At 40.0% G+C, this 16,573-nt stretch overlaps 1 protein-coding gene and 1 non-coding gene across 5 annotated transcripts in view; both read right to left on the bottom strand.

Moving 5' to 3' along the window:
* PPP2R5E (protein phosphatase 2 regulatory subunit B'epsilon) overlaps positions 1-16,573 on the bottom strand; it is a 193,718-nt gene that overhangs the window by 47,901 nt on the left and 129,244 nt on the right. For all 4 annotated transcript variants that reach the window (XM_073610767.1, XM_073610766.1, XM_073610763.1 and 1 more), the window contains exons 6-10: positions 12,423-12,553; positions 11,016-11,075; positions 7,627-7,735; positions 6,162-6,215; positions 5,938-5,988 (exon numbers count right to left, since the gene is read on the bottom strand). In XM_073610767.1, coding sequence (XP_073466868.1) covers positions 5,938-5,988; positions 6,162-6,215; positions 7,627-7,735; positions 11,016-11,075; positions 12,423-12,553 — 405 coding nt within the window. The remainder of the gene's footprint in view (positions 1-5,937; positions 5,989-6,161; positions 6,216-7,626; positions 7,736-11,015; positions 11,076-12,422; positions 12,554-16,573) is intronic.
* Positions 11,647-11,777, bottom strand: LOC141120795 (small nucleolar RNA SNORA42/SNORA80 family). Its single transcript, XR_012239948.1, has one exon. It is a non-coding gene; the product is annotated as a small nucleolar RNA SNORA42/SNORA80 family (small nucleolar RNA).

The following is a 16,573-nucleotide window of genomic DNA, read 5'->3' as shown; positions in this document are numbered from 1 at the left end:
TGACAGCAACAATGAGGCACTATTACCCCCACTAATACCAATGATGGGCACTATCCCGCCAAGCTGGCCCCCTTAAAGTCTGAAGGAAAGCACTTTGTTTAGAAAGTTTCGAGACCCATACAAAAGCCATACATTATACAATTTTCCTTTACATTTACCAAATCCAAATAATATGAGGTCAAACCTAAACACTTTCAATTTGTATGCACCCAGGCAGGACCTTGGACTACATAGCTGAAGGTAAATCTAAATAAAATAAGAAAATAGTATAATGTATGGCCAGCTTTACTCTACATTACAGATGAAACCTAAGCACAGCTGTAGTAGGAAGAGAACCCCAAGACATCAGATGGCTGAACCAGACAGTTTAAAGTGGTTGTACACCCTGTACAACCGCTTTTACCTACAGGTAAGCCTATATTAAGGTTTACCTGTAGGTGCTGGAAATATCTCCTAAACCCCCACGGTTTAGAAGATATTTACAATAAAGCCGCGCACCAATGTCTATGCTGCATGTGCAGTTTAGAAAGGGCAGATTGTGACGTTTCGAAACGGGGTCATGCCGTGACTGGCGGCTCCCGCGTGCATGCGCGGGAGTGACATCTTGCGACACCAGCCAGTCACAGAGTCCGAGTTTGCGGCCCCCGAAAGGAAGAGGGGTGAAGATGGATGCTCGCTGCTAGTGGGGACAGCGGTGACATTGCAGGCTTCGATTTCAGGTAAGTGACACATAATGGGCTACTTCGCGATGCATAGTAGCCCATTATGCTTTACCTTTGCAGGAAAACAAAAAGGAAGTAATACCAATCAGGGTTTACTTCCTCTTTAAAAAAGGTATGTATAAAAAATAAAAAAGCAGAGAGAGTTGCTGCTCCAAGGCAAGGGGTGCGTCTGTCCAACCTGTAGGCTTTGTATCATTAGTCTCCTACATCATTTGGAGGAAGGAAACTGCACACCTGCTACTGCCATTGCAAAGGGATGAACTATCTCAGACTTTTATTTGATATTATGGAGGGGGAAACGTGCACTGGTAACACTCCAGGTGAGAAGAGCGAGCATGGAACTTACTAATAAAAATCTCAATGAAGCCAGCAGGTGGCGTACCAAACAGATCACCTATAGCTGAATTATTTTTTGTAGAACTGACCTTTTAAAGCAGCCATGTCCAGAACTAATTTTTAGGATATTGTAAATTGAATTTAAATGAGTAATATAGGAGCCATTATAGCTGATCTCCTTTGGAAATTGCCTGTCTTAAGCTGAGCTTCTGGTTTCAAAACACCAAGTTAAAGTGGTATTAAGCCCAAAACAAAAAAAATGTAATATATCGTATCTTACCAATCATTAGATGTATTGGTTGCATTAGCTTTTTTTTTTTTTTTTTTTTTTTTTTTTTTTTTTGGGGCTTTTTCCCTTAGTGATTGGCTAGTAACACACGTCCTGTATTACAGTGCCTACACTCTGGATGAATGAGTACAGGGGCACCATTTGACAGTATTGTTAATCTGGGGGGAAAGGCGTGTTAGATTCACCAGCAGATTTAGATACATTACCGAATTGCAGTTACAGCAAACAGTTTTTTTCCTTTTGGGGTAAAGGTTTTATATAACTGAATAAAATCTGATCATTGTAGGCACGTCTGTCAGTAGTATATGGTTTGTCTCAATCCTGTAACAGCTACATCTGTATGACAGCTTGTTCTGTTGAAAAACAACAGACTTAATCCAGATCACCAGGTGAAAATAAAGGAAAGAAAGGCTAACAAAGAAAATTAATGCAGCCATCGCATCTAAGAATTGGTAAGCTGAACTATAATAAATGTTTGCTTTTGGGCTTAATACTGCTTTAATGACCTAAAACAGGGTAATACGATCTGTAAAGCCATAAATCAAAAGTCCTTAAAGTGGAACTTCATTTTCTCAATCAATATTGACTATTTTTAATCCCAATTAGGAAAGTTTACCATATTTACTTGTTTTAAACTTTTTTTTTCATTTCCTCAGTTACTTCCTGATTTCCATGCCTAGGCAAATAACGTCATACATCTCAGGAGTTTTCAGGAGCGGAGGAGGGGTTTCCTCAGCTAAGCACACCCTCCTGTAAGCATGTCTGAGCTAAGAGCAGAGAGCTTCAAGGAAGTAAAAGCTACATGAATCATTTGCCCTTACGCAAGATGGCCACTGCCAGAAATGCTAGGAGGAGGTTTTCAACATTTTGTCTCAGCAAAATAAAGCACGCAGACATGGATGGATGGGGGAGAGTTTGCATTGAATATTAAAAATGAATTAAAAATCATTTTTGGTTTGTGGTGCTCAGATGCAGTGTAGTCCTGCTTTAATTCCTTATCTGAGTTCGTAATTCTGTCATGTTGACCCTCCTGATTAGAACAGCAAGCAATTTTAGACAGGGAGCTATGCAATGACACTTTTTTTATTCAAGCTAGGTCCGCTTTAAAAAAAAGCCAACATCCCATACTAACACATCTAAGGCCTGCTTCACACCTTTACATGTTTTAGTGCGTTTTCTGCTTTGCAGAAAAGCAATACAGACCATTCGACATGGTTTCCTATGTGTCTTGTTCACATGTGCATTATATATATATATCTCAAAAGTGATATAACACATGAGAAATGCCTTAAGGTGCCCATTTACATCTCCACCTTGCGTCTCACCCGTGCGCATTAAGTTGCACATTAAGTTATTCATTTGAATGGGCCGTCTAATACACCAGAAAAGACAGGTGCACCATTTTAAGCAACGCAGTCCACTACAACAGACAGTTATGTTTTCCAGTGCATTGTGGCGCAATACAAGTGCTTTTAGGTACTATTCAGAATAAATGGCACCGCAGCGCACCAACACATGTTGCTACAATATTTCTAAAAGGAAATATTGAATGAATCTGTCTTCAATGATCTAGCTCAGGGGTTGGCAACCTTTTGAGCACAGTGTGCTGAAAAATGTTTTCAAAGAAATTGAGCATGCCGATTTTATAACAAAAAATGTAAACTTCAAACTCTCAATCACCCCCCTCCTCGTCTGCCCCACCACTGTAACCCCCCTGCTCATCTGCCCCACCACTGTACCTCCATGCACATCTGCTCCACCACAGAACCATCTTCTCATCTGTCCTAACACTGAACTTATCTGCTCTTCTGCCCCAACACTGTAACCCCCTTTCTCATCTGCCCCACGACTGTACTTCCTGCACATCTGCCCCACCTCTGTTCCCCCTGCTCTTCTGCCCCAACACTAACGCTCTGCTCATGTGTTCCACCAATGTATCTCCTTTCTCTTCTGCACATCTGTCCCACCGCTGTAACCCCCTGCTCATCTGTCCCACCAATGTACCTCCTTTTTCCTCTGTCCCATCACTGTAACCCCCCTTCCAATCTGCCCCACCACTGTAACCCCCCCTGCTCATTTGCCCCACCACTGTACCTCCATGCACATCTGCTTTTCTGTCCCACTGCTAAACCCCCTTCTCATCCCTCCCACCACTGTACCTCCTGCACATTTGCACCACCACCGTACCCTCCTTGCTCTTCTGTCCCACCACTGTAACACCCCTGCTCATCTGCCCCATCAATGTACCCCTTTTCTCATCTGCCCCACCACTGTACCTCCCTGCACATCTGCTCCACCGCCATACTCCCATGCTCTTCTTTCTCACTACTGAACCCATCTGCTCATCTGCCCCACCAATGTACCTCCTGCACATCTGTCTCACCTCTGTACACCCCTTGCTCTCCTGCCCCACCGCTTTAACCCCCTGCTTATGTGTCTAACCAATACACCTTCTTTCACATCTGCCCCACTGCTCTACCCCCCTGCTTTTCTGCCCTAACACTGAACACCCCTCTCTATACCGATATGCCGGCGGTATAGCCGCGCCGCCCCATTGATTTCAATGGGCAGGAGCGGTTTAGGAGTGGTGTATACACCGCTCCAAAGATGCTGATAGCAGGACTTTTTTTAGCGTCCTGCCAGCGCACCGCTCCAGTGTAAAAGCCCTTGGAGCTTTCACATTGGAGAGACAGCAGCGGCTCTTTCAGGTCGCTTTGCAGGCGCTATTTTTAGCGTTATAGTGCCTGCAAAGCACCCCAGTGTGAAAGGGGTCTTAGAGAACCAATGTTTCCCATCTTTTACAATGTGTGGGTGCACAGTGCCTCCCTTTCAGTGCAGGTGCGGCGTGGGGAATTCTGAAATTGTAATGCATTAGTGTCTCACTGACACTTCCCTGCACTGCTGATGGGGAGGGAGTTGAGTGCCGGTGTCCTGTCGAGAAATGTCCCCCAACGGATAGTGTCCGCCTTATACTGCGCAGGCGCAGCGCTTGCGCAGTACGGAGGACAAAGGACACGCCGTAAGTCTCCGAACACGAACAGCTGTTCGTGAGCTCTACACAGCGCAATACTACATTCTGTCACACGTTCCCGATGCTCGTACAACTCTGCAAGGGGCAGTGTGCCTACAGAATGGGCAGAGCTGATTACACAACTGAAGGAGTTTTACAATAGCTAGAGCTTACGAGGGCAGGTAGTTCAATGTTACATACATAACACAAGCAATTTCAATACTTTATTGATTTAATTTTTATGAATAGGTCCACCAAACCCGCCTATCAACATTGCTAAACCCACCCTTCAGTTGTATAAACACACCCCGCAAAGATCCGCCCATTTGAGAAATCCACCCCCACAAGCATCGGGAGCGTGTGACAGAATGTACTATTAATTGGGTAGGCGCCGTGTAGAGCTCATGAACAGCTGTTCATGTTTGGAGAGGCTTTGCATGCCGCTAGCGGCACCAGAGCCGGTGGTTGCCTACCCCTGTTCTAGCTGCTCCTAACAAAGTAACGACTGTGAGACAATACTGAAATAAATGTGACAATTTTTCAAGATAACTATTCCTGAATTTAAAAAATAATCTTTAACCACTTAAGGACTGGAAGATTTTCCCCACTTAACGACCAGACCATGTTTTGCAATACGGCACTGCGTCACTTTAACAATTGCGCGGTCGTGCGACACTGTACTCAAACAAAATTGATGTCCTTTCTTTCCCCACAAATAGAGCTTTCTTTTGGTGGTATTTGATCACCTCTGCTTTTTTATTTTTTGCGCTATAAACAAAAAAAAAAAGCGACAATTTTGACAAAAAATATATATATTTTTTTTACTATAACAAATATCCCCCCAAAAAAAAAAAAAAAAAAAAAAAAGTAAAAAACGAATTTCTTCATCAGTTTAGGCCAATATGTATTATTCTACATATTTTTGTTAAAAAAAAAAGCGCATATTGATTGGTTTGTGCAAAAGTTATCGCGTCTACAAAATAGGAGAGAGATTTATAGCATTTTTATTATTTATTTATTTTTTACTAGTAATGGCGGCGATCAGTGACTTTTAGCGGGACTGCGACATTGCAGCGGACAGATCAGACACCTATATGACATTTTTTACATTTTTTGGGGAACCAGAGACATTATTACAGTGATCCGTTCCAAAAAGATGCACTGTTAGTGTACTAATGACACTGGCAGGGAAGGGGTTAACATCAGGCGCGATAAAGGGGTTAAATGTGTTCCCTCAGTGTGTTTACTAACTGTATGGAGGAATGTGTGACTCGGGAAACACACAGATCCGTCCTCCTGCATAGCAGAAAGACAGGGTCTGTATGATCTCCCCTGTCAGACTGGAGGAGATTTGCCTTGTTTACACAGGCATATCCCCGTTCTGTCACTGCGGGGAACGATCGTGGGTGGCCGGCGGACATAGAGTCCCACAAATCGCTGTGTATGAGCCGACGTACAATGACGGTGATTCGCTGGGGAAGCAGCCACATTGCTGCAGTGCAACTGTGGCGGCTGGTCCTTAAGTAGTTAAACAAAAATATTATAAAAAGCAGTTTGACAAATGCCTAAAAATGAATTACCTCTTTTTGACTACATGTTTTTGGCCAAAATTTCATCAGTCCTCTAATGACCTAAAAAGTGAAAAAAAACAAAAAAAAAAACACAAACATTTAAAGCAAAAACAATTTTATTAGTTGTTTTGTATATTTCCACCTACAAATGTACAGGAATCTGTGGCGCTGTGTCTTTGAGTGAATGTAGAGCAAGGTATTTACTGTAATGCACAAAAGTCATTAATACTTACTGGTTCTGTGAGGGTGGGGTCTTTTTCAAGAAACTGTACTATACAGTATGCCAGCTACAAAAAAAAGAAAAAAAAAAAAGCAACAGTTTATGAATACGTTTTGAAAGAAAAATTACAGGCAATAAGTGAAAGCAATTAGACCACTAATAAAACAATTATATACCTCATGCATTGCCAGGAAAAATACATAAAAAAGTACAAAAAAAAAAAAAAAACAAAAAAAAAAAAAACAAAAAAAAAAAAAAAAAAGGACGTACTTGCCAAATCTTGTTTCGGATTTCTAAAAATACCTGGTGAACCTGCAAGCCCTTAGGTCTTCCTCCAGAAGGAGGACAATACTGCAGGGAAAGCAGTGAATTCACTGCAGCGTTGTCACTCTCAGCAGCTATACAGAGTTGCAATGCTATGTATAGTTATGTCATGGATAAAACTCCCTGCCAATCAGCATCTGATAAAACAAGGGTGCCCTGCATCAGAAGTTATGTCACAGGGGCAAAGATCAGGATCTTGTGCCAGAGACATGACCACTGCTTTGTAATAAAGAGCAAGGGTTCTTTTCTGTGGCATGCTGGCAGGGGACGGGCCTTTTTTTTTTTTTTTTTTTTTTAAATCTAGGCTGTGGCGCTTCTTAAAGAAATCTAACCAAGTCCTGTTTGATGGCCATGAAATAGATTTATTTGATTTTACATGATTTCTGGACGTTTTTTTGGGCTTCACCACATGCATTCTAGTGTAAATGCGCCCCAACGGGTTCTTTAGCTGCTACCAAAATATTATTCATTACTGGGGAAACTTAAGCTGGCCATACACAGGTCAAATTTTGTCTGTTTCCTGCTGTATCAGACAAAATTTGAGCTGTGGGTGGCTCCAACGGCAATTTTCCACCTGTGGAGAAATGTTAGCTGAACAATGACTGCACCAAATCAGATGCAATCACTGTTCAGATTTTCAAGCCGCCGCGGGTGTGGCAGATACTTTGGATAAGCTGGCAGCATGTGTAGCACGGATGGAGAGATCTATTCGATTTATCTCATTTAGTCAGTTGTGGGCTGAATGAGAGAAATCTATGCATGTATGGCTAGCCTAAACCCATGTGTGGCCACTGTGGTTTCAAGGACCCTGATGGTAATTTCTGACTCGATCTGTTTTGCAGGCTATAGACTGCAGTTTTGATCTGTTAATTCTGATGGGGAACGTTTCCCTGCTGTCAGAATACAATATACAAGCAGGGAGGGTTCCCGTATTTACATTGAGTGTGTGGATGGTGCAATTGGGACATTTTCTTGTGTAACCTGCTGGGTGAATGAAAAAAAAAAAAAAAGACCTATTTATGGTCAGCTTTAGTCTAGGATAACATTTCCTTTGTAGGCAGTTAAGCAAACAAGGGTATACTGGAACACACAAGGAAGACAGTTAAAGCAGCATAATATATTCACAATTCCATAGAATTAATGAAGAAGTTTACCTGTGCGTGGAAAAGGGATAAACTCCTGACAGTATGCAGGGGAATCAGCACTTTCACAAGGAACTGTTTATGCTCCGCTTTCAAAGGTAATGCAAAGCCATTTATAATACTAAAAGAAAAGAAACCATAATAATCAAACAACTTATATAATACACCAATAACAAAAAATTGTCTTGTGAGTACTGGACTGTTCAGTCCAAAGAAGGACTAAATAAGGATGTTAATTACAGCCCGATTCCAGGCAGGAGATATAAATGACCCTTGTAGTGGGGCACCCTCACACTGCATGGGTTAAAAATGTTTGTGCTAAAACAAATGGGGGCTTAGGATGTCCTAATTTTGCATACTATTATAGGGCTGCTCATTTAGCAAGTATTGCAAAATATCATGCTCAGTACGAGGTTCCACTTTGGGTATCTATTGAAGCAGCCGAATGTGATCCTATTTCTATTTCCAACTTACTCTGGTTGTCTTCAAAACATCGCAATAAAATACGAAATCCGGTTACCAAGCATTTTATCTCCCTCTGGGATAGATTTAAATATATAAATCAATTACAATCCTTACATAATCCTTTACTCTCTTTCTCTAAAAATCCTGCTTTTTACCCTGCATGGGTATCCCCCAAATCCTTCAAAGAATGGACATCTAGAGATGTAACTCATATGTACAAATTTGTAAATTCTTCATCATTCATCTCTTTTCCGAATTTATGTGAAATATATAATATACCACAATCGGAGTTGTTCAGATATCTCCAAATCAAAAATTTTTTTGCACCATTATTAAATACTGTAACTTCTCTAACCCACTTGTCCACTTTTGAAGCTATTTGTAAGAATAACCCACACTCTAGAGGTACTATTTCTGTACTATATTCACACGCACTGGCTCATAATAATCATAATGAACCACAATATATACAGAAATGGGAAAAAGACTTGAATAGAAAACTTGACAGATCTGAATGGAATCAAATATGGTCCTCAACTAAATCAGCTTCACTTAATATATTGGCACTTGAAGCAAGCTATAAAGTGTTAACAAGATGGTACTTAGTACCAGCCAGAATAGCAAAATATGTACCAAACTATTCAGCACAATGTTTTAGGGGATGCGCTGAATTGGGAACGTTGTTTCACATTTGGTGGTTGTGTCCAAAAGCTCAAATATATTGGAAAGAAATTTTTAATATAGCATCTAAATTATTTGATAAAATTATTCCCTTTGATCCAGCAATAGCACTAATTAATCTGAAACCTGAAAATATAACACATGCCCAATTAAAATTGCTAATGCAACTATTTACAGCGGCAAAACAAACGCTAGCAAGAGCATGGAAATCTTCTAATCTAATAGTAAAAGAAGCATTAATTAAAATGAACAATACTATGACCCATGCTAAAATGATAGCGATTGACATGGACACGATCCCTAAGTTTGAAAGAATGTGGCAACCCTGGATAAGCTATATAATACCACAAACCTTCGATAATCAAGTACTATTGCCGTGGTAACTTGAACAAAGAATTGTAAAATTTATGCTTATTTAAATAGTAGTAATAGATTATGGTTTCACCTCGCGGACCTCTCCACTCTACCTTCTCTTCTCTAACTCCTTTCTTCTTTCTTTTAAATTATAAGTTATATTTTTTCTTTATTTTACGGTATGTTTTTTGATTTTATAATACCTCTAATGTCTTATTTATATATTTGTTATTTTCATATTTTCCAATCAACAGTCTCTTTAAAATTGTTAAGATTGTAATAATAGTTTATCACTATTACAATAATATATATTATCTTGAACAAGGCTTATGTATTACCATTAACATTTTAATTTGTTCTTGATGTTAACGTATTGTTTCCATGGAAGCAATATTTGATTATCTATAAACTTATACTTAATCATCTTCTATGAGACTGTATTATAACTATTATATGTCAATTGTATAATGTTATTTCTATACTGCAATATATAATAAAATATTTTGACAAGGAAAAATGTTTGTGAAGCCTCTTCTCTAAAGCGCTTTGTCTGGGGGCCACATTAGGTACAATGAAGGACCCATACTCCTAGTGAGAAAAAGGCAAGTATTAAAGCCTTTTTCTGTTAAAGTGGAACGGTACCCTCTGGTGCCGGCATCTTCTCCTGTGTGCCGTTTCTGGCCTTCTTTGGCTCGCACAGGTTGATGTCAGTTCTGCACATGTGCAGGAGCTTGTCATTCCGGAACACAGGATCAGGCCAGCCAATGTAAGATGAGCTGTGCATGCTGTGATCAGGCAGTTAGGTGTAGTTTTTTGCAGTAGAGACATTGCATGTCCCTTCTGCGATAAAAAGCCTGCCCGCTGTTCAGTGAGTTACTTTACTTCCACTTTAACAAACCTTTGACCTTAGCAGTGCAGAGAGAGGGGCCACAGCAAAGATTTTTTTTTTTTTTTTATCCTTGAGTTCAGCTTTAAAGGATAAGTTCACCTTTCGTAACATATGTTACATCCATATTCAGGGTGTACCATATTACAAACAGACCGCTCTCTGCCCCTCCCTGATCCCCGTTGTGACAGCTAGCGGGGTTCTCCCTCCCCGCTGTCACAATTTGAAAAAAAAAAAAAAAAAAAAAAAAAAAAGGTGGCTGAGCATGCTCTCGCATCACTGATTGGCAGGGTTCTGGCCATAGAAAACGACAAGGTCTGGCAGCCTTTAGGGCTGTCGGCTTGTAGTTTTCAAAGCACTACCAAGGCGCTGTGGAGCACCATGGTAATTAATTCATGCTTCCTGTCAGATTGTATCTGATTACCTGCACGGGATGTACGGGCAAGAAGATACACTGACCCTCCTGGAGACCTGTATGGCACCAGCAAAGTCACTGATAGACACAGAAGCCCATTCTAATCGTGGAACAGTAGATGTTTCTCTGTGCCATTGGGCTCAGTTTATTCAATTTTGGCACAGATCATCTGAAAATTCATGGCACACACTTGGTGCCCATTGATGATGCAATTGTGTATGGGCTTTAGGGTTACAGGAATTTTAAAAAGGATAAGTTCACCTTTTTAAAAAATAAATGCTTTTTTTTTTCCAGGTATAAAAGAGGAGCCTGCAGAGCATTTGCAGGTATAAAGAAGAGCTTGTAGAGCATTGCACGCGTGATCAGATCCAGCTTCTGGATAGCTGTCTGCTTGTATGGGGAGAGGCTGTAAATGCTGGAATGTCCCAACCTAAAAACAGGTGTAACATATTCCAAAAGGCAAGTTATCGTTTAAAGGGGGTCTCAATTACAGGCAAAAAAATGAATAAATCATACTGTACATAACAGTATGTACACCTTAGTAAGTTCCATAAACTTCTATAAAGTACAATTACTCATTGTTACTCATTGTTCACTTACCTTCCTAATATTTCCAGCAGTTCTGCTACACCATTAAAGTGTTCAGTTTCATAAACAAATCTGAAAAAAAAAAAAAAAAAAGAAATTACAAAACACAAAATCTAAATAAACAAAAGTGGAACTTCTGCTGATTGGTCTCATGTCCCCTCAGGTGCCACATTTGGCACCTTTCAGGGGGGAGCGGATACCTGTCTTTGACAGGTATCCTATTCCCACTTCCGGGAGTCCGGGTCGCAGCCCAATGACGCCACCGCTCGGCTCCCTCCTCCTCCCCGTCGCCGGGCCAGTAAGAGAGAGGAGCGGAGCCTCGCGCATGCACAGTAAGGTTCCCGGCGTGAAGCTGTAAGGCTACACTGCTGGGTTTCCTTACCCGCGACGGCAGAACCCAACAGCTGATGGAAACAGCTGCGGTGCCTTCATCGCTGGACTCCAGGACAGGTAAGTGTCCTATTATTAAGAGCCAGCAGCTGCTGGCTTTAAATTTTTGCAACGGTGGGCGAAACACCACTTTAAGTGGGTTACCCAAGCTAGAATAATAGTGTAGAAGAGTGCTTTTTTTTTTTTTTTAATTTCTTTTAAATCAAGTGCACATTTTAATTTCATTTGCTTCTACCATCTCAAAAGTAATCGCAACTGTACAGCTCACTTCAGTGGTCAGTCCTACAAAAGGCTTACCAATGGTTCGGAGCTGATGTTTCTCTAGCATGGGGTACACTATGAAGGGATTACTGAACAAATCCCACCATAAATCCATTGCCATGCTTTAAATGACATTTTTTTTTTTAATAACTAATTTTTGTGCGTTTTATTTAAGCCCCAGACAATATTACTAGGAAGGGGATTTAAAGAGAATTCATACTTTGCTCATAGTAAGCAAGGTAACATATTTATAAACAGTATGTACTAACCATCCCCACAAACCATTACATAAAGGGTAATGCACAATGCCACCAGGGGCTCAGGCATAGAAGGCTGAACTGTAGGAAGGAGGGAAGAGTGCATGGTCCTCTATGCTCATATGGGAGGTCTTGTGGGAAATCATGCTGCCGGTGGAGCATGGGGAAAAACAATTATTTGCGGTACCCTCAATAAATTATTTTGCCTCATATGGGCAAATCTACAGGTTCACTTTGGAATGGAACAGCTGAAATTTCACTGGAAGGGAAAACTACAGTGTGAAGGGAAATCTCATGTAGATATACAAAACTTTATAAATAAAAGTAGGGAAGGGTGAGATTAATGCTGCCTGCAACCCGGCTTAGGATATTTTAGCTCCACTTCCTGTGTGGTCACCAGGACAGGAAAATAAATAGCTATGATTAAAATTACAGCCTATACAAGTGCCACATAAATAAAATTATTTTCAATATTGAGAGAGAAAGACATTATAACAGAAAACACACTTACCGTAGAAAAATATTGTTAATCTGTTTTCGAATAAACGCTCTAAGTCCCAGGAATTTGCCATAAATTCTGTGCAAGACTGTTTTTAAATAGTCCCTTTCACGAGGGTCTTCACTGTCGAAAAGCTCTAACAGCTGTGGAAAAAAACACAACAAAACGTTGGTTTATAATACAGACAGGCCACTTCTGATTTTTGAGCTACAGTAAAAAAAAAAAAAAAATAAAAAAAAAATGAAAAGATGCCAGATTAGAAAACTGATTCATTACTTGCTTCTCTGTAAAAGCAAAACACACACAGGATCAGTATTCTAAATCAACCAAAAATAGTATTTCACAGCCCCTTTGGTGCCGAATGTGCTTCTAAATCCAACATCCATGGTTTATTAAACCAAAACAATCTTGTCAATTAGGCTTACAAGAACCCAGACAAATGCCATGTGTGTAAAAAAAAATATTTTTACTTACATAATAAATTTAAGATCATTGCATACAATACATGCACATCCGGTAGTGTAAATAGGACGCGTTTGTATGACGTTGGATTACTTTTTCCACACTTGATTTTTCTACATGTTTCACCATATGGTTTCTTCAGGAAACAAATTATGAACAAATCGTGGTACAACAAAGTATGCATTCAGAAATTGGACTTTACTTCTCTTTCACGATTTGTTCATAATCTGGTCCCAATCTTCATTCCCCAGAGGTAGGAACCAACACACACACAAGGATATCTGCCATGTATAGGGGTGCATCCATTTTGTATATACTGTACATGTGTGATTTTTGAGGTACTGTAAACCTGTATGCGAAATGTACTTAATTGATGTATGTGTTCATTTGTTTAATAGATGATTTCCCATGCTTTTTCTGAAGAAGCCATATGGTGAAACGTGTAGAAAAAATCAAGTGTGGAAAAAGTAATCTAACATCATACATACATAACATCATACAAAAATCCATGAGCAGGGAAAGTAAGAAAAGGCAAGCAATAAATCCATCCATAACCAATTCATGTATATTTACACCCTACCTGTAGTCAAAATATAAGTAGAAAAACCAGCAAATACATACACACTATTAGATTTTCTGCAAATTTTTGTCTTCAGATTTACCAAAACCATGCAGTGCAAGGGCCTGCCTGATTGCATACAAATTGAAACTCTTAAGGTTTGACCTCATATTATATGGTTTTGGTAAATCTAAAGACAAAAATCTGCAGAAAATCTAATAGTGTGTCTGGGGCTTAAGGGACATAAAATTTACAGTCTGGAGGATGTGTCCCTTGTGCTGTTTCTTTTTTGTCAAAATCTTCCAACTTTAAACCAGTTAATTTACATTCCAGGTGCATCAAAAGAAATAGGAGTTAAGAAAAGATTTAAAGTCTATTATCTGTTGAAAGCAATAGCAGAAAAGTGTGTCCCCTACCAGCATTGCTGCGGAGAAGTACCCTTTCCTCTGTGTGTGGAAGCAGTGGTCTATCTACAAGGGTCAAACACAACCCCTGCAAAGTCCAACGTGGACCAATGTAACTATGCAAAAAATAAATAAATCTGGAATTCAGCTTTACACTGAAAGTTCAGTTGGGTATTTAGAGCCTAAAATTAGGCCTATATATTTTTGTTGGACACCATTTTCTGTGTTTTGATAGTATATGACTCTCTGGTGCAAAGTAGGATGAGTAGTATAACTAGATAAGATCTATAAAGTGTGCCACAGAGATGCTTGCAATAAGCTAGAGCAGCTATAGCCCTCCAGCTGTCGTGGAACTATAAGTCCCATCATGCCTCTGCCTTTGGGAGTCATGCTTGTAACTGTCAGCCTTGCAAGGCCTCATGGGACTTTTAGTTCTGCAACAGCTGGAGGGCTACAGGTTGACCACCCATGAGCTAGAGACTGACCGAATCTCAGATGCAAACATGTATGCCAAAAGCAAACTTTGCTAGGCTGTGCTGCTCCTAAAAATGCTTTAAAAATGTAATGTCACTGTGATGCAGCACTATAAAAGCAAGCTTTTTTTCAGAAACAAGATTTTAATCCACTTATAAAAGAATATGAATGCAAAACCACAATGTTCTCATTATAAATGCAACCACTCAGCAAACTAGTGTGCAGACTTTATTGGTTAAACTAGATGGACTGGTGTATTTTTTCAACCTAACTTAACTATGCAACTTTGCTCAAAAATATGGTATGTTTTAAAACCCAATTGCTACATATGAACAAATGATGGCATAGTAGCTGCAAAAATCTAATTATTTCACCAATTGGCTGTTACTAACACTTTTGTACACTAGATGGCAGACTGAACCTAGATCTTAGAGCTAAAAGAGCTGAAACTTCCTAGAAAGAAATATATTAATCTCCAGGAAATATTGTCTCTAGAGAACTCCACAAATGTGTCCCTGTCGCATAACATCTGGTTACAGGTGTTTTCTGCCATTAAACCTGCAGACAAATCAATTAATGTTTACTATGTTGCCTGGAACCCATTATAGTACAATGATGATCAACACAGGCTTCACATTTCCTATGTGCTAAATATAGAAAAAGTTGTCTTCCAGAGGGGACACTCAAAAACAAACCTCAGACATGGGTAAGATCTATTTACTTTACAGATGAATGGCTTTATACTGAGGGCTGCCTGGAGTTCTAAATTAAAGCAGAATTGTAATACCCACAATGTGTTTCATAGAAAATTTCACTTTATGTTGCAAAATCTTTAGAGCTTATTTGCTTTAAAATGTTTGCAACCTGCTCAGTATATTTAAAGTAGAATTAAAAGACAAAACATTTCATTTTGGAGAGAGAGTAAGGAAGAGTTATTAACCCCTGAAAGTTTTGCCATCTGTATCCCACTGGGGAGATTCTGTCCCCTTCACTTCCTGTCCCATAACCACAACAGGAAGTAAGAGAAAATCCATGCACAGTGAGGGAAGCCCCAGGGGTCACCAGAACCAGCGTCCCTATTGCAATATTTCCCCTCTATTCCTGTTTTGGGGTCTTTTATTTTCAGTGATAACTGTAAAACAGGACATTTTTTTACATTTCCCCAGTTGCTTCCTGGCCTAGGTAAAAGTTATACATCCCATGGGCTCGCCCAGCTAAGCACACCCTTGTGTCTGCATGCCTGTGCCAAGGGCAGGTGGATTCCGGGAAGTAAATACTACAGGAATCCTCTTCCCTTACTCAAGATGGCAGCGGCTAGAAATGCTAGAGGGGTATTTTTCAAAGTGACTTCTCAAGAAAATTAACACAGACATGGATGGTTGAGTTTTTTTTTAAACAAATGAAATAGTGTTTTCAGTTTGTGGTGCTCAGATAAAGTCAAGTTCCACTTTAAGGTTATTGTGGAAAAGTGTTATGAGGGGAAATTACGTTTTAATTCAACAACCGTAAATTTTAGAGTTTGGTCCACATTGGGGTAGGAGGAAAATAAAGTAGAACTAAGTCAAAACCCTTTTTTTCTCCGTTTCAGATTAAGAAAGGGTTATAACCCGTCAGCTATTTTTTCCCCCCTTCACTCTGTCTTCTAGCCAAAACAGGAAGTGAGAGCAAATCCCTCCAAAGTGAAGGGAACTGGTTGTCACCAGAACTAGTGTCCCCATTGGAAATTTCCCCTTTATTCTTGTGCTGGTGACAACCTAAAAATGTGGGGTTCTTTTACTTTCAATAATGGTGAACAGGACAAATAGAGAGGGTGAATCTCCCCAACGGGAGCACAGACTGCTATAAAAACCTGACAGGGATTATAATCCCTCTCCACTCTATCCTACACAAAAAGGTTTACCCTTCAGTTACAAAAGCTTTTTAGTTTTGAAAGTGGTGGTTAAGGGTCAGCTTTTAGGTTTGAATGGCTATCTGTGGACTCCGAGGGGTGACTCACATGGCCTGTCCTTTTATTTTCGTTTTTTACATATTCTTTATGCGCCCCCCCAATGGGATCTGTGTTCATTAGGCTGGGCGCGTTTTATCTTCCATGTGGTCGGATCTTCTCAAATGGGTCACCTTGGTTTTAATTCTTTATCACAGGCCTTTGTGCTCATTATGGTGCCGATATTGAGGACATGGTGTAAGTAACTGAAAGTTGAACTGGCATTTTTGCTGGTACAAATATAAATGTAACTGCAATTCTTATAGGTTTTTCCTTCTCT

Source organism: Aquarana catesbeiana, linkage group LG13 (genome assembly GCF_042186555.1).
Source record: "Aquarana catesbeiana isolate 2022-GZ linkage group LG13, ASM4218655v1, whole genome shotgun sequence".
Taxonomy (NCBI): domain Eukaryota; kingdom Metazoa; phylum Chordata; class Amphibia; order Anura; family Ranidae; genus Aquarana; species Aquarana catesbeiana.
This window is presented reverse-complemented; position numbering and strand designations above follow the sequence as displayed.